The sequence below is a fragment of the Drosophila teissieri genome, chromosome 2R, assembly GCF_016746235.2.
Source record: "Drosophila teissieri strain GT53w chromosome 2R, Prin_Dtei_1.1, whole genome shotgun sequence".
Classification (NCBI taxonomy): Eukaryota; Metazoa; Arthropoda; class Insecta; order Diptera; family Drosophilidae; genus Drosophila; species Drosophila teissieri.
This window is the reverse complement of record NC_053030.1, coordinates 19,286,276-19,310,448: the sequence shown is the minus strand read 5'-3', so window position 1 is coordinate 19,310,448 and position 24,173 is coordinate 19,286,276. Positions and strand designations below refer to the sequence as shown.

The 24,173-nt window shown below is 42.9% G+C and overlaps 1 protein-coding gene across 10 annotated transcripts; it reads left to right on the top strand.

The window, feature by feature from the left end:
• The first annotated feature begins 201 nt into the window (after nt 1–201).
• LOC122613668 (protein enabled) lies at nt 202–22,876 on the top strand. 10 transcript variants are annotated; one of them, XM_043787964.1, is made up of 11 exons: nt 202–330; nt 766–907; nt 10,735–10,856; nt 17,881–18,202; nt 18,270–18,502; nt 18,958–19,213; nt 19,380–20,105; nt 20,175–20,333; nt 20,393–20,608; nt 20,664–20,784; nt 20,847–22,876. In XM_043787964.1, the coding sequence occupies exons 3-11, from the start codon at nt 10,852–10,854 to the stop codon at nt 20,873–20,875; spliced, it is 2,067 nt and encodes a 688-aa protein (XP_043643899.1). In that variant the 5' UTR covers nt 202–330; nt 766–907; nt 10,735–10,851; the 3' UTR covers nt 20,876–22,876. The 10 variants fall into 10 exon arrangements, with proteins under 10 accessions (XP_043643899.1, XP_043643894.1, XP_043643898.1 ...); XM_043787959.1 differs by lacking the exons at nt 202–330; nt 766–907; nt 10,735–10,856 and adding an exon at nt 14,313–14,973 and having other exon boundaries at nt 18,970–19,213; XM_043787963.1 differs by lacking the exons at nt 202–330; nt 766–907; nt 10,735–10,856 and adding an exon at nt 14,315–14,973 and having other exon boundaries at nt 19,455–20,105.
• The last annotated feature ends 1,297 nt before the right edge of the window (nt 22,877–24,173 follow it).

Sequence of the window (24,173 nt, the reverse complement as noted above, 5' to 3'; positions counted from 1 at the left end):
CACACAAAATTGATTACTAAAAATGTCCTTGGAATTCAATTAATGAAACTGAATCTAAACTTAAATAAAATTAAAAAGGAGTGTGCCCAGGTTAGTCTATGACGCACGGTGGTATTTCAGGGAAAACAAGATTTTTGAAAGAACCCATGAATGGTCGCGAGCGTTAAACGTAAACGTTATACCGCCATCTGGCCACACTGTCGCGAAAAACGAATCGCAACGGAACGCAAAGCGGACACGGACTGTTTTTTCCGGGGAAAAACGCCGCCTTTCCTTTGATTTGTTTGGTGCTGTCGCGGAAATGACACCGCCAAACGCCAGCGTTTAGTTGTGAGTGATTGGATTGAGAAAATAATAATCGCAAATAACAAAACACGAAAACACGAGTAAAGTTCGACTAGTTTTTGGGGAAAAAGGAGCTCATCGAATAGAACATCCTCGACTCGCGAAAAGTGTGTGTATGTGTGTGCTGGTGTACTGTTATTAACAAAAATCGAGCAATTGCCAAAGTTGAAACTCTATTTTCGCGTCGACAGAGAGAGGCGAGAAAAATTGGTGTCTACTCCTTGAAAAGGAGTTTTTCGCTTCTTCCTCTCCCCCGCCCGTCCGCTCTCTTTCACTCTCACTGTCTCTCTCTCCCGCTAACTCACGCTCATAACTGTGTTTGTTTCGGTGTGCGTGTGGTGTGTGTGCAATCAAAAACCCGAAAAGAAGTCAAGCGTTTTAATTAAAAATCTAAATCACAATTATTTTCTAAACCGCCAGAGACGTGAAAATTGCAATTCGCTCTCTTTCTCGCTCCCTCTCTCATTGTGGGAAGCTGAAGAAGAAGCAGCAGCGGAGCAGACGCCGCACACCAATACCAACGCATTTTCGCTGTGGAAACGGAATCAACCAAAATGTTGTGGTAAGTTTTTGTTGTTTTTTCCCTCGCTGTTTTTCTGCAAGAATTTATTTTTAATCCAGGAAATGCAGTTGATCTGTTTCGATTCTATATGCTTTCCATTATAATGATATGCGCTGCTGTTTTATCTTCAAAAGCCCCCTTTATGTTTGCCAATTTCCTCCTGCTGCCTTCTTCGTTAGCTGCTTCTTCTTCTTCCTACACAAACACGCCCTTTTTTGCGCACCTCTCCCTTTTCCCTTTGTGTGCGTGCGTGTGTGTGTGTGCGAGGGCAGTTTTTAGATAGTTTCGCCAACATTTAAATTCGCTTAGATTTGCGCAAATTAAGTGTGGGCCCTTTAAAAACAGCTGTCGCTACTTCGGCTGCTCTTCTTCTTTTGCTTTTTGCCTGCACCCAAAACCTGTTTTCGTTTTGTACAGGGGCGGGTGTGGAGTAAGGTTGTAGGGGGTTCCTTTTAAATGTTATTAGAGTACGGTTTTATCAACACTAATCTTATTTTCAAGCCATTTTAAAAGAACTTGGCGTGGTAGTTCAATCTCTTTTTAAAAAAGCCCCAGATTTTACTGCTTATTTCGTTTGTGGGGGGTTCCGAGAAGAAGATGAAGAAGAAGAGGGGCAGCTGTTCCTTTTCGACTCTGCTTTAATTACTTATTTAGCTCCCCTCTCTCGCTCTCCCTCCCATTTGTTGTTGTTATTCCTCTTGTTTTGGCTGCAACTGCACTGCCTCTTCTTCTACCCGGGCTTCTTTCGCCGCAAAACAAACAAAAACCTGCCAAATGAAAAGGAGCAGAGGATGAGAGGGCGAGGGGCGCGGAGAGAGCGAGCTCCCAAAAAAAGAGAGAAAGAGAGAGAGATGCGCAGATTGTGCGGGTGGGGCAGCCTCGATTTTCCTCCTCTTCTTCGTGTTTGTTTGAACTTTAATTTATGCCACAGCTCTCCAGTCGCTGTTTCCACTTCTACTTCACCCTCTCCCCCCAATACCCCGAACCACGGCTTCCCAGCAAACATTCAAATGTCAATGCACCAGCAGCCAACAACAACAACTACTACCAACCAACCAAGACTGCAAAACTCCTTTAGCCCTGAAATGGCAGCCAACTTTGCCATGACTCATTTTTCGGCTTTTACGCTCGCTTGCCAAATGAAGCGGGCCAAAGACCCGACACACAAACAAACACAATGCCACACTCATAGGGCCCAAACCGAAGAAACCCGTTCGCAAATGGGCCGAAAATCAGCGTCTCAGGGCAACCAATTCAATTAAAACCCCAACTTGTAACTTACTCAACATCTAGGTGGGTTATTATTCAAATCATTCGTCGTTGACGACTACTCAACAACTGAAACTACTTTTGTCTTATTAACCAAACCGACTTATAACTATTACCTTCAAGAGCACTAAATAAAAACGTTTTATGTCCAAGCTTCTAAGAAGATTTAAGACGAAACAGTTTCATATACATAGTATTATTATTAAAACCCCGATAGTTTTTCTCGTTTCTATGCAATGTCATAAGATTACCATATCCCGAAGCGGCGCCATATGATAATGGAAGTAGTGGAAGTTCCACTTCAGTTCCAGAAATTTGCATTCAGCTCGCTACCTACTACTTATTCCCACCTCTTTCTTGGCCTACTCTTCGTTATGCCTTTCCCCGCTTCTTTGGGTCTTCCCCATGGGCCAAACCGAATCCAAAACACACATGGCCGCATGCAACGCGGATTTCGTAATTGTTGCATTAGAACGGGAGAGGTGTAGCCGATGGAAAGAGTGAGAGGGGTGGAGGGGCGAGTGAGAGAGAAAGAGGGTGTGACGACACAGTTATTTGAACACCGTTAGCCCAGTTTTCCAGCTGCTACTAGATAAGATAAAAAACTTAAGTAAACTCCGTCGAATGAAGCGGAAAACAAAACCAAAACACACATGTCCTCGCTTTACGATTCGCTTTGGTTAATAACAAACAGACAATATGCTCCCCCATTTGTAGTTGTTTTTGTTTTTGTTTTTTCGCTTGCTCCATTTCCATTTTATCAGCTTTAAAATGAATTACAGTCAAACGTCTGTAAGATGAATAATTTACTGTAGCCAGTCCCTGAACTAAATCTGATCAGTTTTGATGCATCTTCTTTTCTTCTTTTTGGTGCAGAACTTTTTGAGTAATGTAACCTGTTTCTGTTATCGAAGTTGTACTGTATTTAAAGTGAAATGGAGAGATAGCACTTCTTCCCTTGTTTACATTCCCTTGCTACGCTTCTTTCATTTTTTTTTGTTTTTGGCATTTTTACGATGACTAAATGTTTGGAACGCAGGGTTTTACGCAAAAGTTCCAGGTATTTCGGGCGGATGCATCGGAAAGAAACTAAAGCGAAAAATACCTTTAAATCTGAATCATCAACTGGCCGCGTCAACTTTTCGTTTCTGTGAGTAACCCACGGGTGTCGTATCATTCAGCTTTGGCCTCAAGCGCAAAGACAAAGACAAAGAGCGAAGCGGAGAGGAGAGGCTGGGCTCTGATATGGTTGTCGATGCATTGACCCCTGAACTCTGAATGAGATGATGTCTATGGTGAGCCACCCACATGGATGCCACAACAAATCCAATTAACATTTCCGCATTGTTGTTGCCAAGGCCTGTCCACTTCCACATCCACATCCACGTCCACAGCCATTTCCTCCCACTCTCCGCACTCGAGTCATCCAATCCCAACCAATCCATTTCAATTCAGTTCGCATCGGAATCTGAATCTGTGTGTGAGTTATGGAGATGCGGGACCAACATGAAGAGCAGCTACGAATCGGAATCTTGAGACATGTTTTTTCCTCTGCCCGATTCTTTCGCTGCCGAACGAACCGCTAGCTTCCTTCCACTTGGCCAAGGAAATGGCTCGTGACACAGATCTTTTGTCTAATGACTCTATAACTAAAACTCCATGGAACCTCAGCAACTCTAGCCAGCAATTGCATGGTTATTTCTCAATAAATCAATTGTGCACTGAGAAAAATTGGGATTCAAATAGAGAGTTTTTTCAACCAAAGTATTATTTTTCTTTACAAAGACTACTTATACTAACTAAGTATATTTTGTATAACTTATGATACAAAACAATAAAGAAATCATGTGAAATGTGGTCCAGCTTTAGCCTCTGATTATTATTGTACTTCCTAAGATTCTTTCTTTGTATGCATGTGTACATTGTTAGTGTTTCTCGCGATGCAATAAATATATTTATTAAACGCCGGCTGCATAATTCATGATCCACAGAAACGGAGACCGGCAAACGGAATCGGATGTGTGGAACGTGTTTGGGTTTTCTCATTAGAGAATATCCCTTTACATGCCCCTCTGCCACGCTGACTAATTAATATCTTTTTCACTTGACCGCTTGTTGATTCAACCAATTGTTTTTGTTTATATCTCTGGATTTGTGTGTCTGTTTCGCCTCTTCACAATGTTCTGCGCAAATTGAGGAAATGATTTGATCGGATTTTCTTTGATTGAATATTGCTGAAACTATAGTGTTTTGCATATGACTCACAAAAACTGAGCTAGACAGATAAAATAATCTTATCTTGATTGGAATTTTATCGCCAGCCATGGGAAAGTGCGGGGAAATGGGGACATGCAGCTTAAGCGTCGTGTCAAGCGCCAATTAAGTAATAGTTAATGGGGGGAATTAGCGATCCAGACAACAAGAGACAGCTGTCATCGCAGAAAGCTCGAAAGTAATGCAGACATGTACTTTGAGGTCTGTACTTTCGAAATGGTAGTACCCTGTAGGTGAAAACACTGAAGAGCACTTGACTCTTGTCAAGTTGAGATAGGAATGTTTACTAGGCTTAAGTTCTTTATCTTAGCTATTTAATTAGCAAGAGTGCATATTTGCTAGAAAGACTCTTTAATCACATATTTTAACTAGTCCAGATAAGAAAGCATAATGTGATTTTATAAACGTTTGCATAGCTAACTAAGGGGTACCCAATATTCTATCATCTTATCGAAAACTGAATTCTTTTTAAAGCTTGTTGCAATCGCAACGAGGAAAAGCGTCAGCCAACTCAGATTAAACTTGAACATTCTCATACAAATGTGCCCTGTTTGCGTATGCATAAACACAAATCTGTATATATGTATATGTACATACATATATATGATATATACGAGTGCTATATATGGCATAAATTGCAGATATAACCGAGGCGCAAACTGCACAGATAAGCGGAAAATTCGCAAATGAAATTTCGCTTAAGTGGAAGCTTTCATTGTCTTTCGGATTCTTCAGTTGCATTATAATGTCTGGCAGAAAAATGTAAGCCATGAAATGTGAGTTGCCACGAGAAGTTCTTCTCCTGTCCTGAAGTTATATATATATACATTTAATAAGACCTCCACTGTAGTTGGCCATGGGCATCGCACTTCGTACTTAACCACGTTCTCCTCAAGCTGTTTGGCCTGGTAATTGCTCTGGCGTTTAACCATTTTTTACGGCCTAGATATTTTGCCACAACAAACAGAAAACGGCAAGCAGCTAAAAAAAAAAAGATGAAAAGCCGAGTAATATGTATGTACATGGACCTAGCCCACAGTTTCATGGGTTCCCCATCTTCAGCTCGTCTTCTGGCCCGACTACTACTTCACGCTCTAACGCTTGGCTAGCTGTATATATATGTATATATGGTCATATATGAACATGTCTGTTTATTTATACCCCCCTTTGCAGATGCAGTGCCTCTGATATGCGAGCCATATAATTTCTATGAGTTGCGGATTAATTAAAACGAAATTATGTTGTCTGCGGCTAATTTACAATTTACATTTGCTTAAAGTGAGTTGAGAGTGGGTTGGAAAAGTCTTTCTCGGTATTAGCCGTATTTGGCCAAAAACTGTACCATTTCGAACCATAAACAAGAAGTTTATTTTTGGCCCCGCTTCTAGGAAATAGACTAAAAAAAAGCAGCAAAGCAAAAATAACTTTTCGTTTTCCGTTTCAAGGTAAATTACGATGTGAAAATTGATCATGAAAATGTGCGAGGCAAAGCGCAGTGCGCAAAAAATATTGGGTATATCAACAATTTCTGGAACACCAAATACTAATTGAATTCTGTTGTGGGGCCTTGCATGTTGCAAGATCCTCCATCATTGACAAAAGCGCAGGCCCCAGAAATGCTACAGATAAAAGCGTTATCTTCAAATGCGAATGCTTTGCTCTCGACTTGAAAACGGGAAGTGCTCCACTGATAAATCCCAAATAAATACAGTGGTTGAGGGAATATATACGAGTTCTGATTGCTCCGAGTTCAAGGCTTCGAAATATTTGTAAATATCTGCCAAAAGTGATTCACAAAACCAACTGGAGTTAGGATAGCCTATAGTTGGATTCATTTCGAGACAATATGACTTAGAAGATTATTGCTTTTTCATCAATCTGGTATGTTGATGGAAACCGAATTCAAATCGAGTCAAAGTTGCAGGCGAAGCTGATTGCAAAGTCAATCCCCGGGTTTTTTAAACCCACCACACGATTCCCCCCTTGAACCCCTTTTTATAGTCCCCCGCACTTTGCTCAATGGAATTGCAAGCACTTGAAGTGCTTCCGGTCTCTCGGTCTTCAAGTCTGAAGTTTCCAGCGTCGGCAAAACAACGAAAGCGGGAAATATAAAATGCCAGCAACAACAACACCATCGCCGGGAAGTGAAAAGTGGGTGGGATTTTAGGGCTAGGAGCTGGGATTTCTTTCCTCATCGTGTTTTCCACTAAAAGCTTCCACTAAACTTCAAATTCGTACGTTTTTTTTTCGCCTTGGTTGCAGTTTTTAAGATGCTTCTTGAGCGGTTTGCCGGATGGCCCACAGGTGGCGTTGCAATCGTCTATCTCGTTTACTCCCTGTATAGCCATCTCGTTTTGAGCGCTTCACACATTCCTATCTTCCTGCACAATTTGTAACTTGAACTCTTTTGTTGGCTGCCTTCCCGTCCTGCTTCTATTGTTATTTCTCGCTCAATTGCAGTGACTTTTCCCCACCCATTTTTCTCTGCTTTTTCTCACTTTCCTTCCCTTTTTGCCCTCCCACATTTCTGGAGTTTTTGTACCCTTTAAATGGAGTCAAACTATGCTGGGAATTGTACACATTCTGTAACTTAATTGTTAGATTTTGTTTATATAAAAGGTCTAATAGACATATAAAGATAATTACTTATATTATATTAAAGTTTGAAAAAGGTTAGTTTACAAAGGGTATTTCTTGTCGGATAAATTTACTCTCTCAACTAATATTTTTCAAAATCTTTTCTATTAATGCGAGAGGGTATTTCAACTTCGTTTCGCCTAAGTGTTCTTACTCACTCGTTTCCCTTTAGATTATATTATGGTTATGATATTTTTATGATGCTCCCCACTTGAACTTTGTGCACCGCCAGCGGATTGTGGAAAAGCCAGTGGTGGAAAGCGGGTGGTGGGGGTGGTGCTGCATTGTCACAGAAATGGTCGGCACCACACTCCATTGTGCCAGTGACAGTGTAATAATTTAATAGACTTCCCCTTTTGTAGTGGAAAATGTTTGACTTGATTCTCCGGTTGCTTTTTTATCAGCTGGAGAACACAAATTCCTCAACAACACCGACAGCCACAGACAATTGAATCATTATTCAATAATTATCGCTGACAAGAAAAACCAAAAAAAAAACATTTGCCGCGCTCCATTAACTTTACGCTTTGAAGCAAAACGCCGACCGAAAAAAAAAACAGATTGAGTGTTTTTCCAAATATGCCAGTTCCACTCCTCAATTTTCCGCCACGAATCAGAGCGAAGATCGATCTACGAATTGAGTTGCAAAAGACGGTCGGCTTTCCAGGGTTAATTCCTAGACAGCCACGCCCACAATCGAAAGTCAGTGACCCACAAAAGTGATTACTTAAAACAAAAGGGGAAAAAACAAGCAACAGCTTGGGCAAAATTAATAACTTGTAGATATGTTTTTGTTAATTTGCAGCTACTGCCAAAGACGAAACTCAGAAAATAAAGAAGCCAAGACGAAGCTCATGATGATCATGAAATGATGACTTGCCGGTTGGCTAGCCATGTTTTTTGATATGCCTGGGAATTCAGGTCAACGGGAACACACTTAGTTTCCCATCCCATCCCATCCCAAAACTATAGGTCTCATTCTTCTGCGAACCAATCCATCCCAAAGTATCCATTCATCCAACCATCCATCGATTATCGCCAGCTCCTTTCGCAAATCGATCAATTAGATCTTTCGGCGGACAAGATCACAAGTACCGAAGTGCGACCCAAATAAGCATTAAAATTGTGCAGTAATTCCATTTGGCCAACACGTGTGCTGCGCACAGGTCCCAGGCCCAAAACCCCAGGCCAAAAGTCCCTACTCGGGAGTCCCACAAACGAGTGGCAAAAACGCAGACAAAGCCTGGCCCCAAAACCAGTTACCATCCAGCTCCAACTCCGAAACACTTGGGGCTTGGGGCTGAAAAAAAAAGAAGAAAAGCTGAAAAAGCAGCAGAGGAGACAACAGAAATTACCGCATAAAGCGAGTGGCAAGAAGACAAATGAAAGGGGGAGTTTTGGGGGCAGGAAAAGTTAGCCGGACTTAATGAGGATTCGTTGCGACTTTTATGAGCTGCAAGTGAAAAATGAATGGAGGCACTGAGCCAAAAAGAAAACTTAATTTGTATATATAAAAAAAAAAAATATTATATAAATAAATATAACTACATAAACCATTACAATAACTAATAGTAAACAAACCAAGTATATGTTAATAGGTGTACCAGTCATGTAAAGTTCGTTTGGAAAATTCTAAAAAAAATGCTAAACTATAGTGCTTAGTTACTGTGTAGTAGGTGAAGTAAATTGCAGGTTAGGAGCCAAGGGAGTATATATGTATAGGGTTTCTGGGGAAGGAGCGTTGACTCAGTGGCTCCTTCTGTGAATAGGACACAATAGTGGTTTCGTTCGGGCTGACAAATTGTTAATATCACGCGAGGAGGGAAATGAGTTAACTCCTAACCCACTGACATCATCGGGAGAGGTGAAAACGCTTCCAGGAAAACGCTTTAAAATTGTGTCTTAAGCAGAGTTCCTAAGAGATTCCTAAAAGAGAACCGTGGGTAATGCGTAACTGAGGTGACTGAAATCGTATTCTTGTACTATTACTAAAGCTAAATATTATTGTTCTTTGAATTTGTGTTGGTAAACAATTGAGCTTGTCAACCGATATGTGCACTAGTCACCCTTGAAACCGGGTTAAACATCGAAACTTGAAGCGCTAACATCGAGCCACACTGTGTATGAACTCTGATCCCTTGCAGAACTTCCTCCCTGCCAGGCGGAGAGCCATTCTAAAGTGCAAACTCCCGGCCAAGGGTTGCTGTCCCAAACCAGACGAATCCAAACCACCCTTACCCCCACACTCTATTACGTTATTTGGTTGTATTTTCTTATCCTCCCCATTTTTGCCGAGTGCCAAATATTTCACTTGTTTTTCATTCCCGGCTCTCACAGGCTCTCTGTTTGTTTTATTTTGTTCGGGTTTTTATTCTGGATAATTGCCCAGGGGCTTAATTTTCGGTGGTGTGTGCTTTTTTCTTTTTTTTTTTTGACAGGGGGAAGCGGCACATATGCGCCTACCACCCACCACACCTACGATTTTCCCGCCCACTCCTTGAAGTTGCCCTTCAATGGCTTTCTTTTGTTTGGGAGTATGCGAAAATTAACTGGTAAAATGTTGGCCCATCAGCGCAGGGGTAACTCTACGTTTTCCAATTAAAAAAGTCACCCAACTCCCACTTCTTTATTTTTTGCCTGCTGCAGCAATGGTGCAACAACATTTCCGGGTAGAAAAGCATGAAACTACAAGTGCGTGCTTTTGAATGAAGGTTTTTCCAGGCGGAATTCTATGACGTAAGCGGTGGGTTTTACAGGGGGGGCAAGCTTGGCAGAGCGGAATGGGAATGTTGGCGGGGGGAGGGGAAAACTAGGTCAAAATTCTTGGCCCAAGATGTTGCCGCGAGGGGCGTGGCTGCGAGGGGCGCCCAGATCTTCTTTAAAGCGCTGACCTGATTTTTTATCCGTCCCTAAAATGCAAATGCCTCGTCTCATTTTACTTTTGTTTATTGCGGCTTCCATTATGACTTGTGTCTTTGTGTCAATGCCCAAAATAATAGAAAGAGAAATAATAGATAGATGGAAAGAAAAAGTCTAGCAATTCGTTTCAGTTCGGTTCTAATACCGAGTTGATTGTTCTGCGCGGGTTATTAATTCATCAGGCCAGCTTTCACTGCTGCCGATGGTTAATTGATGGGTTCGATTCCAGTGCCGTTTTCAAGGTTCCCGAATATCGATTTATCCATGGGAGATATTTTGCGGAACTACCAAGTTTATTACATCTCGACGCCAAGTGCGTTGACCTTTTCTCACAGCTCACCAATTTTCTTAACCTTTTCTTTTGGGCTGCTTCCAAAGCAACTGCCTCATTACGCAAATGCCCAGTAAACGATGTGGCCAATATCAATTCATGGCCGTTCGGTCAGAAAAAAAGGACCAGCAATTCGATTGGGTTCCAATGGAGCAAGCTAAGTGGAAATGGGGGGATACAACTACTTTTGCAAACAGCCCTCGTTGGATGGAGGAAATGGGCAAAGTTGTGTTCGTAAGGAAAAAGGGGGAATATTCGCATTGATTTTCCCACCAAAAGGAGTGGTATCTGTGGGATACACGTGTGCCTGCACTTGATTTACGAGCTGTAACCGTAATCGTATCTATATCTGTATCTGTACCTCTATCTTGTATCTTCTTCTTTTCCGGTCTTGCAGATCTCATACCCTTGAAAAGGCCAAACACTGGAAGCGAATTTTCCTCCACAGCAGACAACCGAAGAGAAACGTGAAAGCTGAAGCAGCAGCTAGGAAAACAACGGAAACCAAATTGCAATGACGTAAGTTTACACGACCAGAACATTTGACAATGAATAGATACAAGCACTCACTTACTTACGTATCTGCCAGATACAAGTTATGTTGTCAATCGCTTGTGAAGGACATTTCAATTAGACAAACGACAATTTCTGGCTTTCATTCAAATTGAGTTCAATTCACATATTCGCTTCGCATTTTTCTGAAAGTGTGATTGCCACCTTCAAAGTGCTTGTCTATGACATTTTGGCAGAATTTTGCATACCATTTATTAGTTAGTATTCTACAAAATACATGAGACCAAATGTTCTTAATAATTTTATGCTTTTATTCAATTGAGTTGTAATTCCCTGGCCTTCGCCATAACTTTATTTACTTGACACCTCAAAATTGATGACTGCGAAATTTATGGGTCGACCTTTTTGGAAGCTCATTTGCCAGAATTTATGGCTAACCCAAACCCAGTTCCTGCTGGCTGGGGGGGTTAATTTTCGAAAAGTGGAGCAGCTAGCTGCTCGCTTATTAATCCCCATAATTTGTTTGGTCTAAAAGCGGGGTGCGGCTTCCCATTTGGGGAGTTTGCTTGCTGAAAAGCTGGCAGTAGAACACACCATCCCCTTGCGATAAATGAATTGTGAATAAGCAAAAAACGTTGCAAGTTTGCGTTTATTTAGCTTTTTCTCCGGTGTGTGTTTTTTTTGGGTGTGTCATCATTAAAATGATGTCTCCAAGGAAATCCGGTCAGCTTAGCCAGCGAGTGCTTTAAACTTAATTTGTGCGCAGTTTTTCGCCTGAATTTGTCCAGTTCGTATCCAGAGTATCCCAGTTGAAATTCCGCCGCTCAATGGGTAACATTTGTCCCACGGAGCCGCTCGATGGTAGTCTACCGTATAGGTGAGGAGCAGATGCATCTGGCGCCCGTTTATTAAATGCGTCTATTTCTATTGGTCTATCGGTGAAGTGCTCCCTAATTGCAGTACCATAATTGCCGGCTTATCGCGTGCATTAATCAAATCGAGTTTCAGTGAAAGAACAGTTTTCGAAACAACAAATTCCCCCAAGAAACGTGCCTATGTTTACCGGGTACGAATCAAACGAGTTCGGAGTTTACCCGGGCTTATTTGTGTTTGAGTTTAAGTCACCACGAATGTGGATATACTCGTACATAAGGAAATATGAGTGAATATACTCGTACATAAGTAAATATGAGTGGCTCGTCGCAATCCAACGTTAATCCTTTTGGCTTTGAGCTTGATTGAAGTCGGTATCCATAAGCTCAATATCCCCATATGGATCCCAATATATCGTCACCTGTGCCCGCGGATAAGAAGGTCTGCGATGAGGTGCTGCAATGTGACCCAAATCCAGGCTTTTGTCGGGCTTTATGAGTGACTAGTATACTGAGAATTTTACATTTTAAATATTTGCTACCATAAACAAATTTGTTTATAGCTTCCTTTCTGCATAAGTTGTTTGCTTAAGTATAGACAAAATACTAATTCGCATATAAACCCTCTTGCATTAATAGGTGGTAATAACATAGGAAACATAATTTGGTACAAATGTTGAAACCAGCTTTTCTCCCAGTGCAGTCGGGGCAGGAAGCGCTCCTCCCGTGACGAGTTCATCGCGCAGTGATATTCGATATTGATTGAAACCCCCACTCTTGCCCCCCAGCTCCACTTGATGTTTGCCATGGGCAAACTGTTTTCAGTCTCCTGACTGCCTGGCAACCTACTTTGTGACTCCGCTGCGCTCACATGTGTGGGCCCTGTTTGTTTTTATGCTTTTCTTTCAGACCGATGTCTGCCTGCGGCTCTTTATGGACAGCCATATGGATTATAGTACTCGCACTCGTAGTGCCCCTTGGAAATATTTTGTTGCCAAATCATTTAAGCCGCGGCACACGCTCTGGTCCAAAAAAAAATCGAAAAAAAACAACCCAAAATCCAAACTGAACTGAACCGTTCTGACAGAGCCATTAAAGCTAGCCGGTAATCGGTTGGCTCAAATCAGAGATCGGTGAACCACCAACAGCCACTACACAACCACTTACAATGGGCCACAATAATGTTAATTGGAAATTACGTTTAGGAATTGTTGAGGGGCAAGAAACCGAACCGAACTGAACCGAACTGAAATGAAACATAAGCCAGCGAGTCAGAAACAGTGGCTCAGATCTCTGAGAGTGGAGTGCTCCGCGTTGAGATAGACAATGTTGTATATGAATTTTTCATAACATGCTACAAGCTGTGCTCCAGGTTCCCCCTCCTTCCATCCCCCATTTTCCGCCGCAGTCGCTGCTTTTTGCCGCCAAAGAACAGTTGAAATGGAGGAAACAAAAACGCAGCGAGGGAAAAATACTTGTAATAGTCACTCGAGGGGGAAATATAAATTATTGAGCTCGTTTCTTAAGTAATTATCGCACTGACGGACGGAACCGACTCACTGAATCACAAACACTGACCGAATGACTAACTGGCGGATGGACAGACTGACGAACTGGTTAAAAGTCGCTCACGAGACGTCGACGAGGCTTCAAGATTGCCGGCAGAAATGCCCCAGGCGCAACTTTGTAAGTTTCGAGCGCTTATCGCATACCCTTTACAGCTGCATGGGAAATTCTCGAAGGAACTTGCACAACTCGATAACTAGGCGATAAGTTGTGAGGATATACCCTTTAAAACGTTGTGATATATTTCAGAATGATGTTATACTCATTTAAAAATATGATTCTAAACATTTTTGGATCTACCAATCCTTGTTATGCTTGAAAGACTTCTTAAAATATACATATAATCGTACTTCAACAGCTTTCATTATGTTTTGAGTATCAAAACAAAAACGCCTGTCCAAAATCATAATCTTACATCCTTTCCTCATCCAAAATCGTGTGAAAAGAGAACGTTTTTCCTCAATAGGTTCTATGCAGACTACTTCCCCTCGTCTTTTAATTGTCATGCCATTTGGGGATCTGATCGTTGGTAGCGTCGACGACTGTGAGCCAGGTCTCCATCTACCATCTACCTGGCCATTATGCTCGGTTCCCAGTCTCGGGGTCAATCCAGCTCAACGGCCATAGCACATCTCATCATTTCTCATTATTTTATTGACTTTGAAGTGTAATTATTTGCCTTTTAGACGAATTCAAAGCGCAGCAGCCGCTCAAATGAGAGGAAAATACAGATTGTGAGCCGATACTCAGTTTCTTGCTCACGTCTTTTTCGCTCATTCGCCTTTAGATTTTTTTTTTGTTTCTTCTCGGCTTTTGTTTGTCTTGGCCTCGACTGAGCTGAGCGATCGTTTCGGTCTCTGAGACTGAGACCCAGTCGCGATCTCGGTCTGGATCTTGGCTTTAGTCTCCAGCGGGTCTTGAGTGCGTTCAGACGTGTGCAGCTGAGATCTTGGAACGCCGAACGGCGAATGGCGAATGGTGATCAGTGACCAGTGACCAGTGACCAGAGTGGGCAGAGAGCGAATAGATTTGAAGATCCAAGAGCCTAGGCAAACATAAATTCAATACGTCTGATTCGATTCGATCCAATCGTCCGGTTTTCATAGTGTGCTTAAGTGTGGGATCGATCGTGGGATCTGTTTAGTGTGTCTGTGTGACGCCTCTGCAAATATTGGCCAACGGGTAATGGCCATGAAGAAGCTCTACGCGAAGACCTCGTTCACCAGCAAGAAGCCATCGAGTGCCGCCAATTCCTCGCCGATATTGGCCTACCACCACCACCACCAGCACCAACAACAACAGCTGCAGCTGCAGCAGCAGCCGGGCAATGGCATATGCGAGTTTCAGGTGGCACCACCTGGTCACTCCGGCGAGCTGATACGCCGCAGCCAGAGCATGCACCACAAGATGTCGCCGCCAGTGGGGGGCTTGGGCTCCAAATCGGAGTACTACAGCATAGAGGAGCTGCAGGAGCTGGATTTGCTGGACTACCGTCATCCCATGTACCATCACTACCAGCAGCAGGAGTTGAGGCAGCGCTACCACGAGCACGAGCAGTTGGTGCTGCAGCTACCCAAGGCTAGTCCAAAGGCAGGACCCATATACGAGGCGCCTCAGCGAACTCAGCAGCAGCAGCAGCAACTGCAACAGCAGCAGCAACAGCAGCAGCAGCAGGATCAGATGTTGTATGTACCAACGACAACTGAAAGAGATTCATCATCAAGGGCAGCCACATCGATAGCCAGTTCATCTACCCTAACTTCATCCCCATCCTCCTCTTCATCTCTGATCTTTTCCACTTTGCGCAAATGCGTTTCGCCCTCGAATCCCTCGGTGAATCCGAATCAACCCTCGAAAACTCAACCCTCCAAACTGGGCTGCTCCATGTCGTTTTCAATTAGAACGACAACGGCAACAGCAACAGCAGTGGCAGCAACTGCAACAGCAACACTATCGACACACCAACAACAACATCAGCAGGCACAGCAGCAACACAAGCAACATCTCTATAGCAACATACATCATTATCTGATCCGACAACAACAACAACAACAACAACAGCAGAAACAACAACACACATTACAACGTCGCCATAATTCGGTCAAAGATAAATTCATTGGGGGCATTACAACAACGATTTTTGCGTATGTGTAACCCACTTCCCTTAAGCGTCTGTCCTTGGGCTCTGTAATAATCCCCCATTTCCCCCACTTTTCTCTACTATACTTCTCCAATCTCAGCACGTAGTACTTGGCCCTGGACTCTTGAATGCGTTTCTTTCAGCCTCAGCCAGTTGCGTTCAGTTGAGTGAGATCGTTCGTAAATCAAAGAACTCTTAATGCCACAAAGCTGCATTCGTCGCACTCTCCGTTTAATCATAATTATAATTTAACGCCAATTAAGCTGGAAAACGCTATCGTGTGCACACGAAATCTGCATCTTGCACTCCGCTGCAGTTTCAAAACTTCAGCTTAACGCACGAATAAATCCCCAAGGCATGGAAAATTTCACCTGCCACATATTGAAAACGCTCCCAAAGCCATTTTCCAGTGGCTCAATTATAGGCATCCCATTTAACTGGCCATTTGCGGGGCACATTTCGATTTTCATTTGGGTTTTCCAGTCAGCTGCACAGCGCAAAAAAAACGATTAAAACGAAGTTTGAACTGAAATATTTAAATAGTACTTATCTTTTAAATTTACTATTAATCATCGCTACTTCAATTCACTTTCAACCATTTACTATTTAATGGATTGAAAGCAGTATATACAATCGTAAGATAGTAGCTCAAATTTTGGAATTAGCACGTTTTATAGGCACTTCTTACGTGTGCAAATGAATGAATGCATTTTGTTTCTCAATTAAACACTAGTGAGTCACAATTCGCATTACTAATCCCAACTACTTTAAACTAAACTAATTTTACAGTCGAGTAAGTTATAACGTACATGTGCATTAAAGTCGTTGAAAAGAGAACCACACTTTTACCAAAAGCCATGTTTTTTGCACTTCCTATAATTATTGTTGGATATGTAGTAGCCAATTTATGGGATTGAAATCGATTCGATTGTAAAAAACAGAAATTTAAAAACTGATTGACTGCTATTGTTTCGCCGTTTCTTATAGTGTGTAGAAAAAAAAAAAAAACTTCACTTTCGTTGCCACGAATTTCGATGCAAATCAAAGCGGGCAGGCTCATAAGACTTGGCTGCGATCTGTCGCTGGTTTTGTTATATAAGGCCCTGAAAACAGCGCACAGCTGTGCCACTCGGATTCGGATTCGGATTCGTATTCGGATTGAGATTCGTCCGTCTGTCCCTCCGATCTGCGCACTCCATTTAAGTGCAAAACTACTTGCGGCTTTTGGCCGGGCCAAGTCTGAAGCGAGAATTCTGCAGACTCGACTCGTTTGGCCTGGCGGCTGCTCTCCGTCATTATCTCTCTGTCCCCCAGTAACACACAACTCGGAGCAACTTGGAGCAACTTGGATTGACTTGGGGCAACCCAGGCAACTTGGAGCGGTGCAGGCTAGCAAGAAAGAAAAAAAAAACCGAGCTATAGGATAGAAAGAACACAGAGCCATGTTGAGCAGAAGGCAAGGCAACTCGTCATCGCCTTTGCATTTTTCCAATGAAGGCGTCGTTCATTTGTTGCTGGCCATGTTTACTTCTCTGGCTGACTTTAATTGTCAACCGAGTGTCCGCGGGGGAAAAAAAATGCTAAAGGTTGAGAGCATACATACGTTCATATTAGAACTTTCATTAGAATCATTTAATCGGTCCGTGCGACTCGAGACGATCATTTAGCTGGATGACAGGTGTGCGCGCATACAAAGAAATGCAATGCACTTCCTGTCCTGAAACTGATGGGATTAAAGGGGGGTACATGGCATAGATCAAAGCCCTTGCACACTCGAGTCGTGTGAAAAGTCTGCAAGATCACAGTGGACTAAAGTGCAGTGGAATGGGTTTTTCAAGGGGAGGAGCACTATAGAGTCGATATAATGCTCTGAAAACGATTGCTCACTGCGACATTCTTTCTGGGAAGTCTTAATCGAGTTCAAGAAGTTTTCTTAGAACGGAAAATCGATTCCTATGAACACATAAAATAATCTCTCGAAGATATAATATAATATCTTAATAAAATACTTTCACATGTATCTTTTTTCTTAAAGTGAATTTTGCAGAACTTTACTGCCAACAAAAGCCATAAACAATTCGTATCTCATTTGTTGAACTTGTTTAGTGCAAATAATAAAGTTGCCAAGTTTGGCTATATTGTTAGCACAACTTCTGTTTCGTTTCCCACGATCTTTTAAGTCTTTAAAAGAGGTAATAAAAGATACATTAGGAGGCGAAAATGAATGTATTCTGATGGTATTGAATTGTAAAAATTCAAAATGGAAATGTTATATATGTTTTGTGCACATTTTCTTATCTTCCCCTCAAGGCAATGGCTATTCCGTATCATCAACTTTTAGCTCGAACTTCTTGAAGTGATATTTCCCCATCATTGCCATACACATCCGCGCTTCCCACATACCATTCAAATGACCCAACTAACCATAATATCCACAACTCTTTTCTTGCAGTGAGCAGAGTATTATCGGGGCGCGGGCCTCCGTGATGGTGTACGATGACAACCAGAAGAAGTGGGTGCCCTCGGGCAGCTCGTCGGGATTGAGCAAGGTGCAGATCTACCACCACCAGCAGAACAACACGTTCCGGGTGGTGGGACGAAAGCTGCAGGATCACGAGGTGGTCATCAACTGCTCCATTCTCAAGGGACTGAAGTACAACCAGGCCACGGCCACTTTTCATCAGTGGCGCGATTCGAAGTTCGTCTACGGCTTGAACTTCTCGAGCCAAAATGATGCGGAGAACTTTGCAAGGGCCATGATGCATGCCCTGGAAGTAAGTGTATCTTCCACAAACCTGTATCAATCTGTATCACTCACTAATATCTGAATGACTTTCTCAGGTGCTCAGTGGTCGCGTGGCGAACAATCCAGGTGGACCGCCCACCAATGGCAATGGCTATGAGGAGGACATGGGCTATCGCACGATGACCAGCGAGGATGCAGCCATACTGCGCCAGAACAACAGCATAGGTGGGCACGTCACGCCCTCGGCCCAGACGCCCACCTCGCAGACCAACCAGAACAACATCCCCCAGAGCCCGCCGACGCCCCAGGGTCACCATCGCACCAGCAGGTAGGCAACACTTCCATTAATTGTGTTGGATACGGCATGCTCATTGCAATGGAAAACCCCATTAGCTAAGACTCCATAGATCAAACCATTCAGGAAATATTTAATTTTATGAGAACAAACGATAAAGTCATTAGTACACATTAGGCGGAACATCACTTTTCTTTGAACATTGTAAAGCTGAAAATCTGTGGTTGTTATAAATGAATCCTAAGAACAAGAATTTCATAGTAGAATGCAAACGACAAAAGATTTCCTAATTAGTCTTCAGATAAATATAGATTATCCAGCATAGATAATATACGTTTATATGGCATTATGCAAGTTAGAAACAATGTATTGATCATCTCACGCATGAGCAGTAGCTTGCAACACTTGTATCCGAGTTCGTGTCTCATCGCTCATATCACTCATTGATCCATCCCCATCCCACGCCGAACCTTTGCTCACCCAAAAAGGAATTCCCTCAGCGCCCCACCGGCACCACAGCCCCAACAGCAGCAGCAGCAGCAGGCGCAGCAGATGGGTCAGCCGGGATCCCACTACGGACCCACTGGCAATGGACCCACTTCGAATGGCCTGCCCCAGCAGGTGAACTCACAGATTCCGCCGGCACCGCAGCAGCAGCAGCCGCAACAGCAACAGTTTCAGCAGCAGCAGCAACAGCAATATCAGCAGATGGTCCAAGTCCAGGCGGGCTATGCGCCTTCTCAGGTGAGTTATTGGATGAACTATGGCCTTCACCCCGTCCCAGTTTCCTCATGCGGTATTTCTGTTTCATTTCATTGGCATATTGGCTTGATCCTGATTCCGAATCTGAATCTGAATCTGAATCTCCTGAAAACCCCGATACACCACCACCACCACCACACCCCAACAGCAGTATCAGCAACCCCACTACGTGCTCTCCAATTCTAATCCCAATCTAACTGTGCACCAATACCCGACACAGCAGGCGCAGCAGCAGCCGCCGCAAGCGCCACAGCCGCCGCTCCAGAACGGTGGAATGTACATGGTGGGTCATGGTCACCTTCCCAGCTCTGCGAGCGCCAACAGTGTTGTGTACGCCAGCCAGCAGCAAATGCTACCGCAGGCGCATCCACAGGCACCTCAAGCGCCGGCGATGCCAGGTCCGGGCTACGGAGGTCCACCAGTGCCTCCGCCACAGCAGCAGGCAGAGAATCCATACGGACAGGTACCCATGCCGCCGCCAATGAATCCGTCGCAGCAACAGCAGCCCGGTCAGGTGCCCCTGAACCGGATGAGCAGCCAAGGTGGTCCGGGTGGCCCACCGGCTCCTGCTCCGCCGCCGCCACCACCCAGTTTTGGCGGAGCTGCTGGAGGAGGACCACCGCCACCAGCCCCGCCACAGATGTTTAACGGCGCACCGCCGCCGCCAGCCATGGGCGGCGGACCACCGCCGGCTCCACCAGCACCGCCAGCCATGGGTGGCGGACCACCGCCAGCACCGGGCGGCCCAGGGGCACCGCCACCACCACCTCCGCCGCCGGGATTGGGAGGAGCGCCCAAGAAGGATGATCCCCAGGCAGATCTCATGGGCTCACTGGCCTCCCAGCTGCAGCAGTTCAAGCTCAAAAAGAATAAGGTACAATTCAAATCGATTTCATTTGATTTATGCATATTGACTAAACTATGTGTATTCCCTGTTTTGCAGACCACCACCTCTGCTCCGGAGAATAGCGGCAGCAGCACCTCCAGCGGTGGCAGCGGCAACTATGGCACCATTGGACGCAGCTCCAATGGCATGGCCTCCATGATGGACGAGATGGCCAAGACGCTGGCACGACGACGCGCCCAAGCAGAAAAGAAGGATGTAAGTCAACTATTTCACTTATTCCATATCCATTATCTTATTCGGTTTGAATTTTGCAGCCCGATCCTGAAGCCGAGGTAAAGAGACGACCCTGGGAAAAGTCCAACACACTGCCCCATAAGTTGAGCGGCGGAGCTGGATCGGCTGGAAATGGTCATGAGGGAGCGAATGGAAACTCGGGCGGTGCTGGCAGCAACACAACGAACAGTGGCGGCGAGTCCCCGCGACCCATGCGCAAACGATTCGGCAGTGCCAGCGAAGAGACCATTCTGAAGGTGGGTGATACCGACCATACTCACATGAGAGGTCTATTAACCTTTATCCCTAAAGCAGGTCAATGGCGATGGGCTGTCGCTGGCGCTTTCCAATGGCGACTTGGACACACTGAAGGCTGAGATTGTGCGCGAAATGCGGCTGGAGATCCAGAAAGTCAAAAACGAGATAATAGATGGTAGGTGGTTATAAGCATAGAAACATTTTCAATTGACACTGATTTTCCTTGCGCCCTTACAGCTATCAAATCGGAGTTTAATCGCAGATAGATCAAAAAGCTGCCACGATAAACGCGAACGTGTACCAGGTTCAATCCAACTCACACCACTGCCGTCGTCCGTAAAGGGACGAGGATCAGGATCAGAATCAGGAGACTGGAGAGGACCAGGAGCCGGGCGTGTAATTTAAGGCATTCGCGATTTATTCAATGATCGAAGCTCGCAACATTGCCAGAATGTTGACGATCGATCGACGAGGCGATGGCATGTGCATAGGCATAGATACGTATATTTATGATGCATTTGCTCTAGGTTAACACAAACATCTAGGCTAACGCAAACACTCACACACACACACACACACACACAAAGATGCAGAGAAAGTGGAGAAATTTAGTCAAAGTAATTATATTTTAAAGGGAAGAACTGCTTACCGACTTCTATAAGTTATGTAACTAACTCTGCTGTACATTATTTTGCATAAGTCTATAAGCCAATTTTAGTGTGAGAACAAGAGAATTGCTTGCAATGTTCGGTATATCGTAATCCCCCCTCTTTTTCGTTTGTTTTCCATATCCCACCTTTATCTATTAGTTTGTTATGCTTGCCGGGATTTCTCTATTGTTTCGTACCAAAAAACAAATCAAAATGAACAACGTTTGTAATTATACATAGAACGTATCTCTCTATACACAGCCACAAAAACATGCATATATATATATATGGTTTAATATATATGGACTACTCATTAACCTAACCTAAAGGGAACTAGTATTACGACTCAAAACGAAACAAAAACAATTCCACAAACGTCATCCATCAAAGCTCCTGAAAAAATGGAAAACTCCACGCATTTCCTACAACAAAGCCACAACATTTTCCTAAGCACACGATCTCATACGACTCAATTTAAGAACCAGCAAGTCTTCAGTAAATCAGAAACATAAACAAAAACAAAAACAGAAAACAAAAACAGTTCAAAGCGGAATTGAGCGTGGTGTTCAGGACTCAGATTTAGCTCGAGCAACTTAGCATTAGTATCACACGAATAATTACTGCGATCCAGCGATCTATACGATCTATACAGCGAAATTAGAAAGCTAAATTAACAATCGACTGCTGCGTATTATACATATTAATAATACTTATAAATATATATAAAGGAACGCCCATAAATATTGTACACTCCCCCAGACTCGGCGAAAATGCCGCTCCTGAACATATGCGTACCAATTCAACTTCCATATACGACTAAGACTAAATAGCGAAATTATTGAATGATAGCAGGCCAAGCAAATCGGAAAAAAGGTGGATCAGACAGCGGGAAAGAGGATGGTAGCAAGGACTTGAGGCAGGAGCAGAAAAAGGATGAGATGAGAGTTTAGTTCTTAAGCATAACGTGAAGTGAAATTGTTTATTAAGTGGACAACAAATTTATTTATACTGAAAAGTGAGAGAGAGAGTGGTAGTTGTGTATAATTCGAATACATATATACATTTTAATTTTTTGTAATTTAACAATAATTATTTATATTGACTGTGCGAGGTTGCGTCGATATATGGATTATATAGAGTATATGAAATACCTAGTTATATGGCGGCCACACACACGGTCCGCTCCGGTCCGGTGTGTATGTAAATGTTATGATTTTTGTATTTTTATATATGATCTTTGCATTGCGAAAACAATGGAAACAATTTAATATTAAACACACGTAAACTATTTTAAACGAAGCAAGTGAAAATCGATGCGCCTTGCAGTGGGCGCAACTTTTTATGTATTAAATTAAATATATTATACACTTATATACAACCAGAATATTCAATATACATACAAGAAATGAGAGGAAACGATGTAGCAGCCAGCATTGACTCGAGATCAAAATATATATTAAAAATCAGCAACGGATTCACTTAGATCGGTAAGGGGCGTAAGTTATAAAGCGGCGGCGGCGATCGGGAGACGAAATAGGAGCGCAAAAACATTATATGCATATTCAACAAAAGAACGTAAAGTGAAATAAACAGCCACGTTTGTATGTAAAAACACAACCTTTGTTTACATTTTTGTCTACATTTTTGGTGCAAGTCAGTTATACAGCGGTTATTACTCGGACTCAATCTTTTTGAAATCGTTTGAACAGCATTGAATTTGAAAGAGTTTAAAAGGAGCTGATTTCCCGCCAAAATAATTTTTGAAGCTAAAATGTTTTTTGCAAAATGAATTTGCATATAGGTTGGTATAAATTTTCCGATGACTGGTAAAGCATCGATACAATGTTTTGTTTATAATTTATTAAAAACTCTGAAATTAAGAGAAAAATTGAAGTTTGTAGTAACTATGTTGCGCAACATTTTCATGAAGCAACAAGTGCCTAAACATGGCTATCGATACCAGACCGACAAATATCGATAACACCCTATGTTCTCTCCTTTGCGCTTTTAACATTCATGTTATGAACAAATGTTATTCTCTCTTTGACATTCAACGAGTAAGGTTGGTGTTCGTTTCGTTCGCGGATGAAAAAATAAAATAGCGGCGGCAACATTTCTTATTGTTCTAGTGCTCAACCGAAAAAAAAAAGAAATACAGAAATCAAAGAAAAAAGAAACAAATGAATAAAACGAAAGCACAGTCGTTAGCCGTGTGTATGGGAAATTTGGCAAGAAACCGCAAAAATATTTGTTGTACCGCAGCAAAATATTTAAAAAGCATTGCAGAAATATACGATTTAACAAATAAACATATAAACTGTGCGCGCGTGTTTCTGTGTGTGTGCGTGTGTGTATGTGCTGTTTGTTTTACAGACAACAATTTATTATAATGCCGAACTTTAATCGAATTTAAAGACTGCCGAACAGCAGCGTTCTTCATTGATGCTGCAAACAGCTGATTGTTTGCCTCGCTCTTCCTCTTCTGCGGTTCTAATTGTTGTTGTTGTAGTTGTTGTGGCTGGGGAAATTGAAAATGTTGGCCAAGTTTAAATAGAGAACCACTAAATCGAATGTGTGGCCCAGTAACGTGTCACAGTGTAAACTAGTCAAAACTAAATTCGGGTAGTAGAGTGTATGGCACACAAAGGCCAACGAACAATCTACATCTACATAATTTGAATGTTATGATTTCTTATCGAAGGCATTCAACTAACAGAGAAACAGAGAAACAATCACAAAAGAAACTTTTATGAGCAAGCGGAAGCAACCCACGACATTGAACTTAAGTTTGAATACAGCACAGGCGAACTTGAATAACTCGATTGTGTTTTATTTAAACTTGAGTGGCTTCTTCTATTCAGTTTTTGATTATCTGTAACTTGCGTGGCTTCGCATGATTTGGATTTAAAAATTG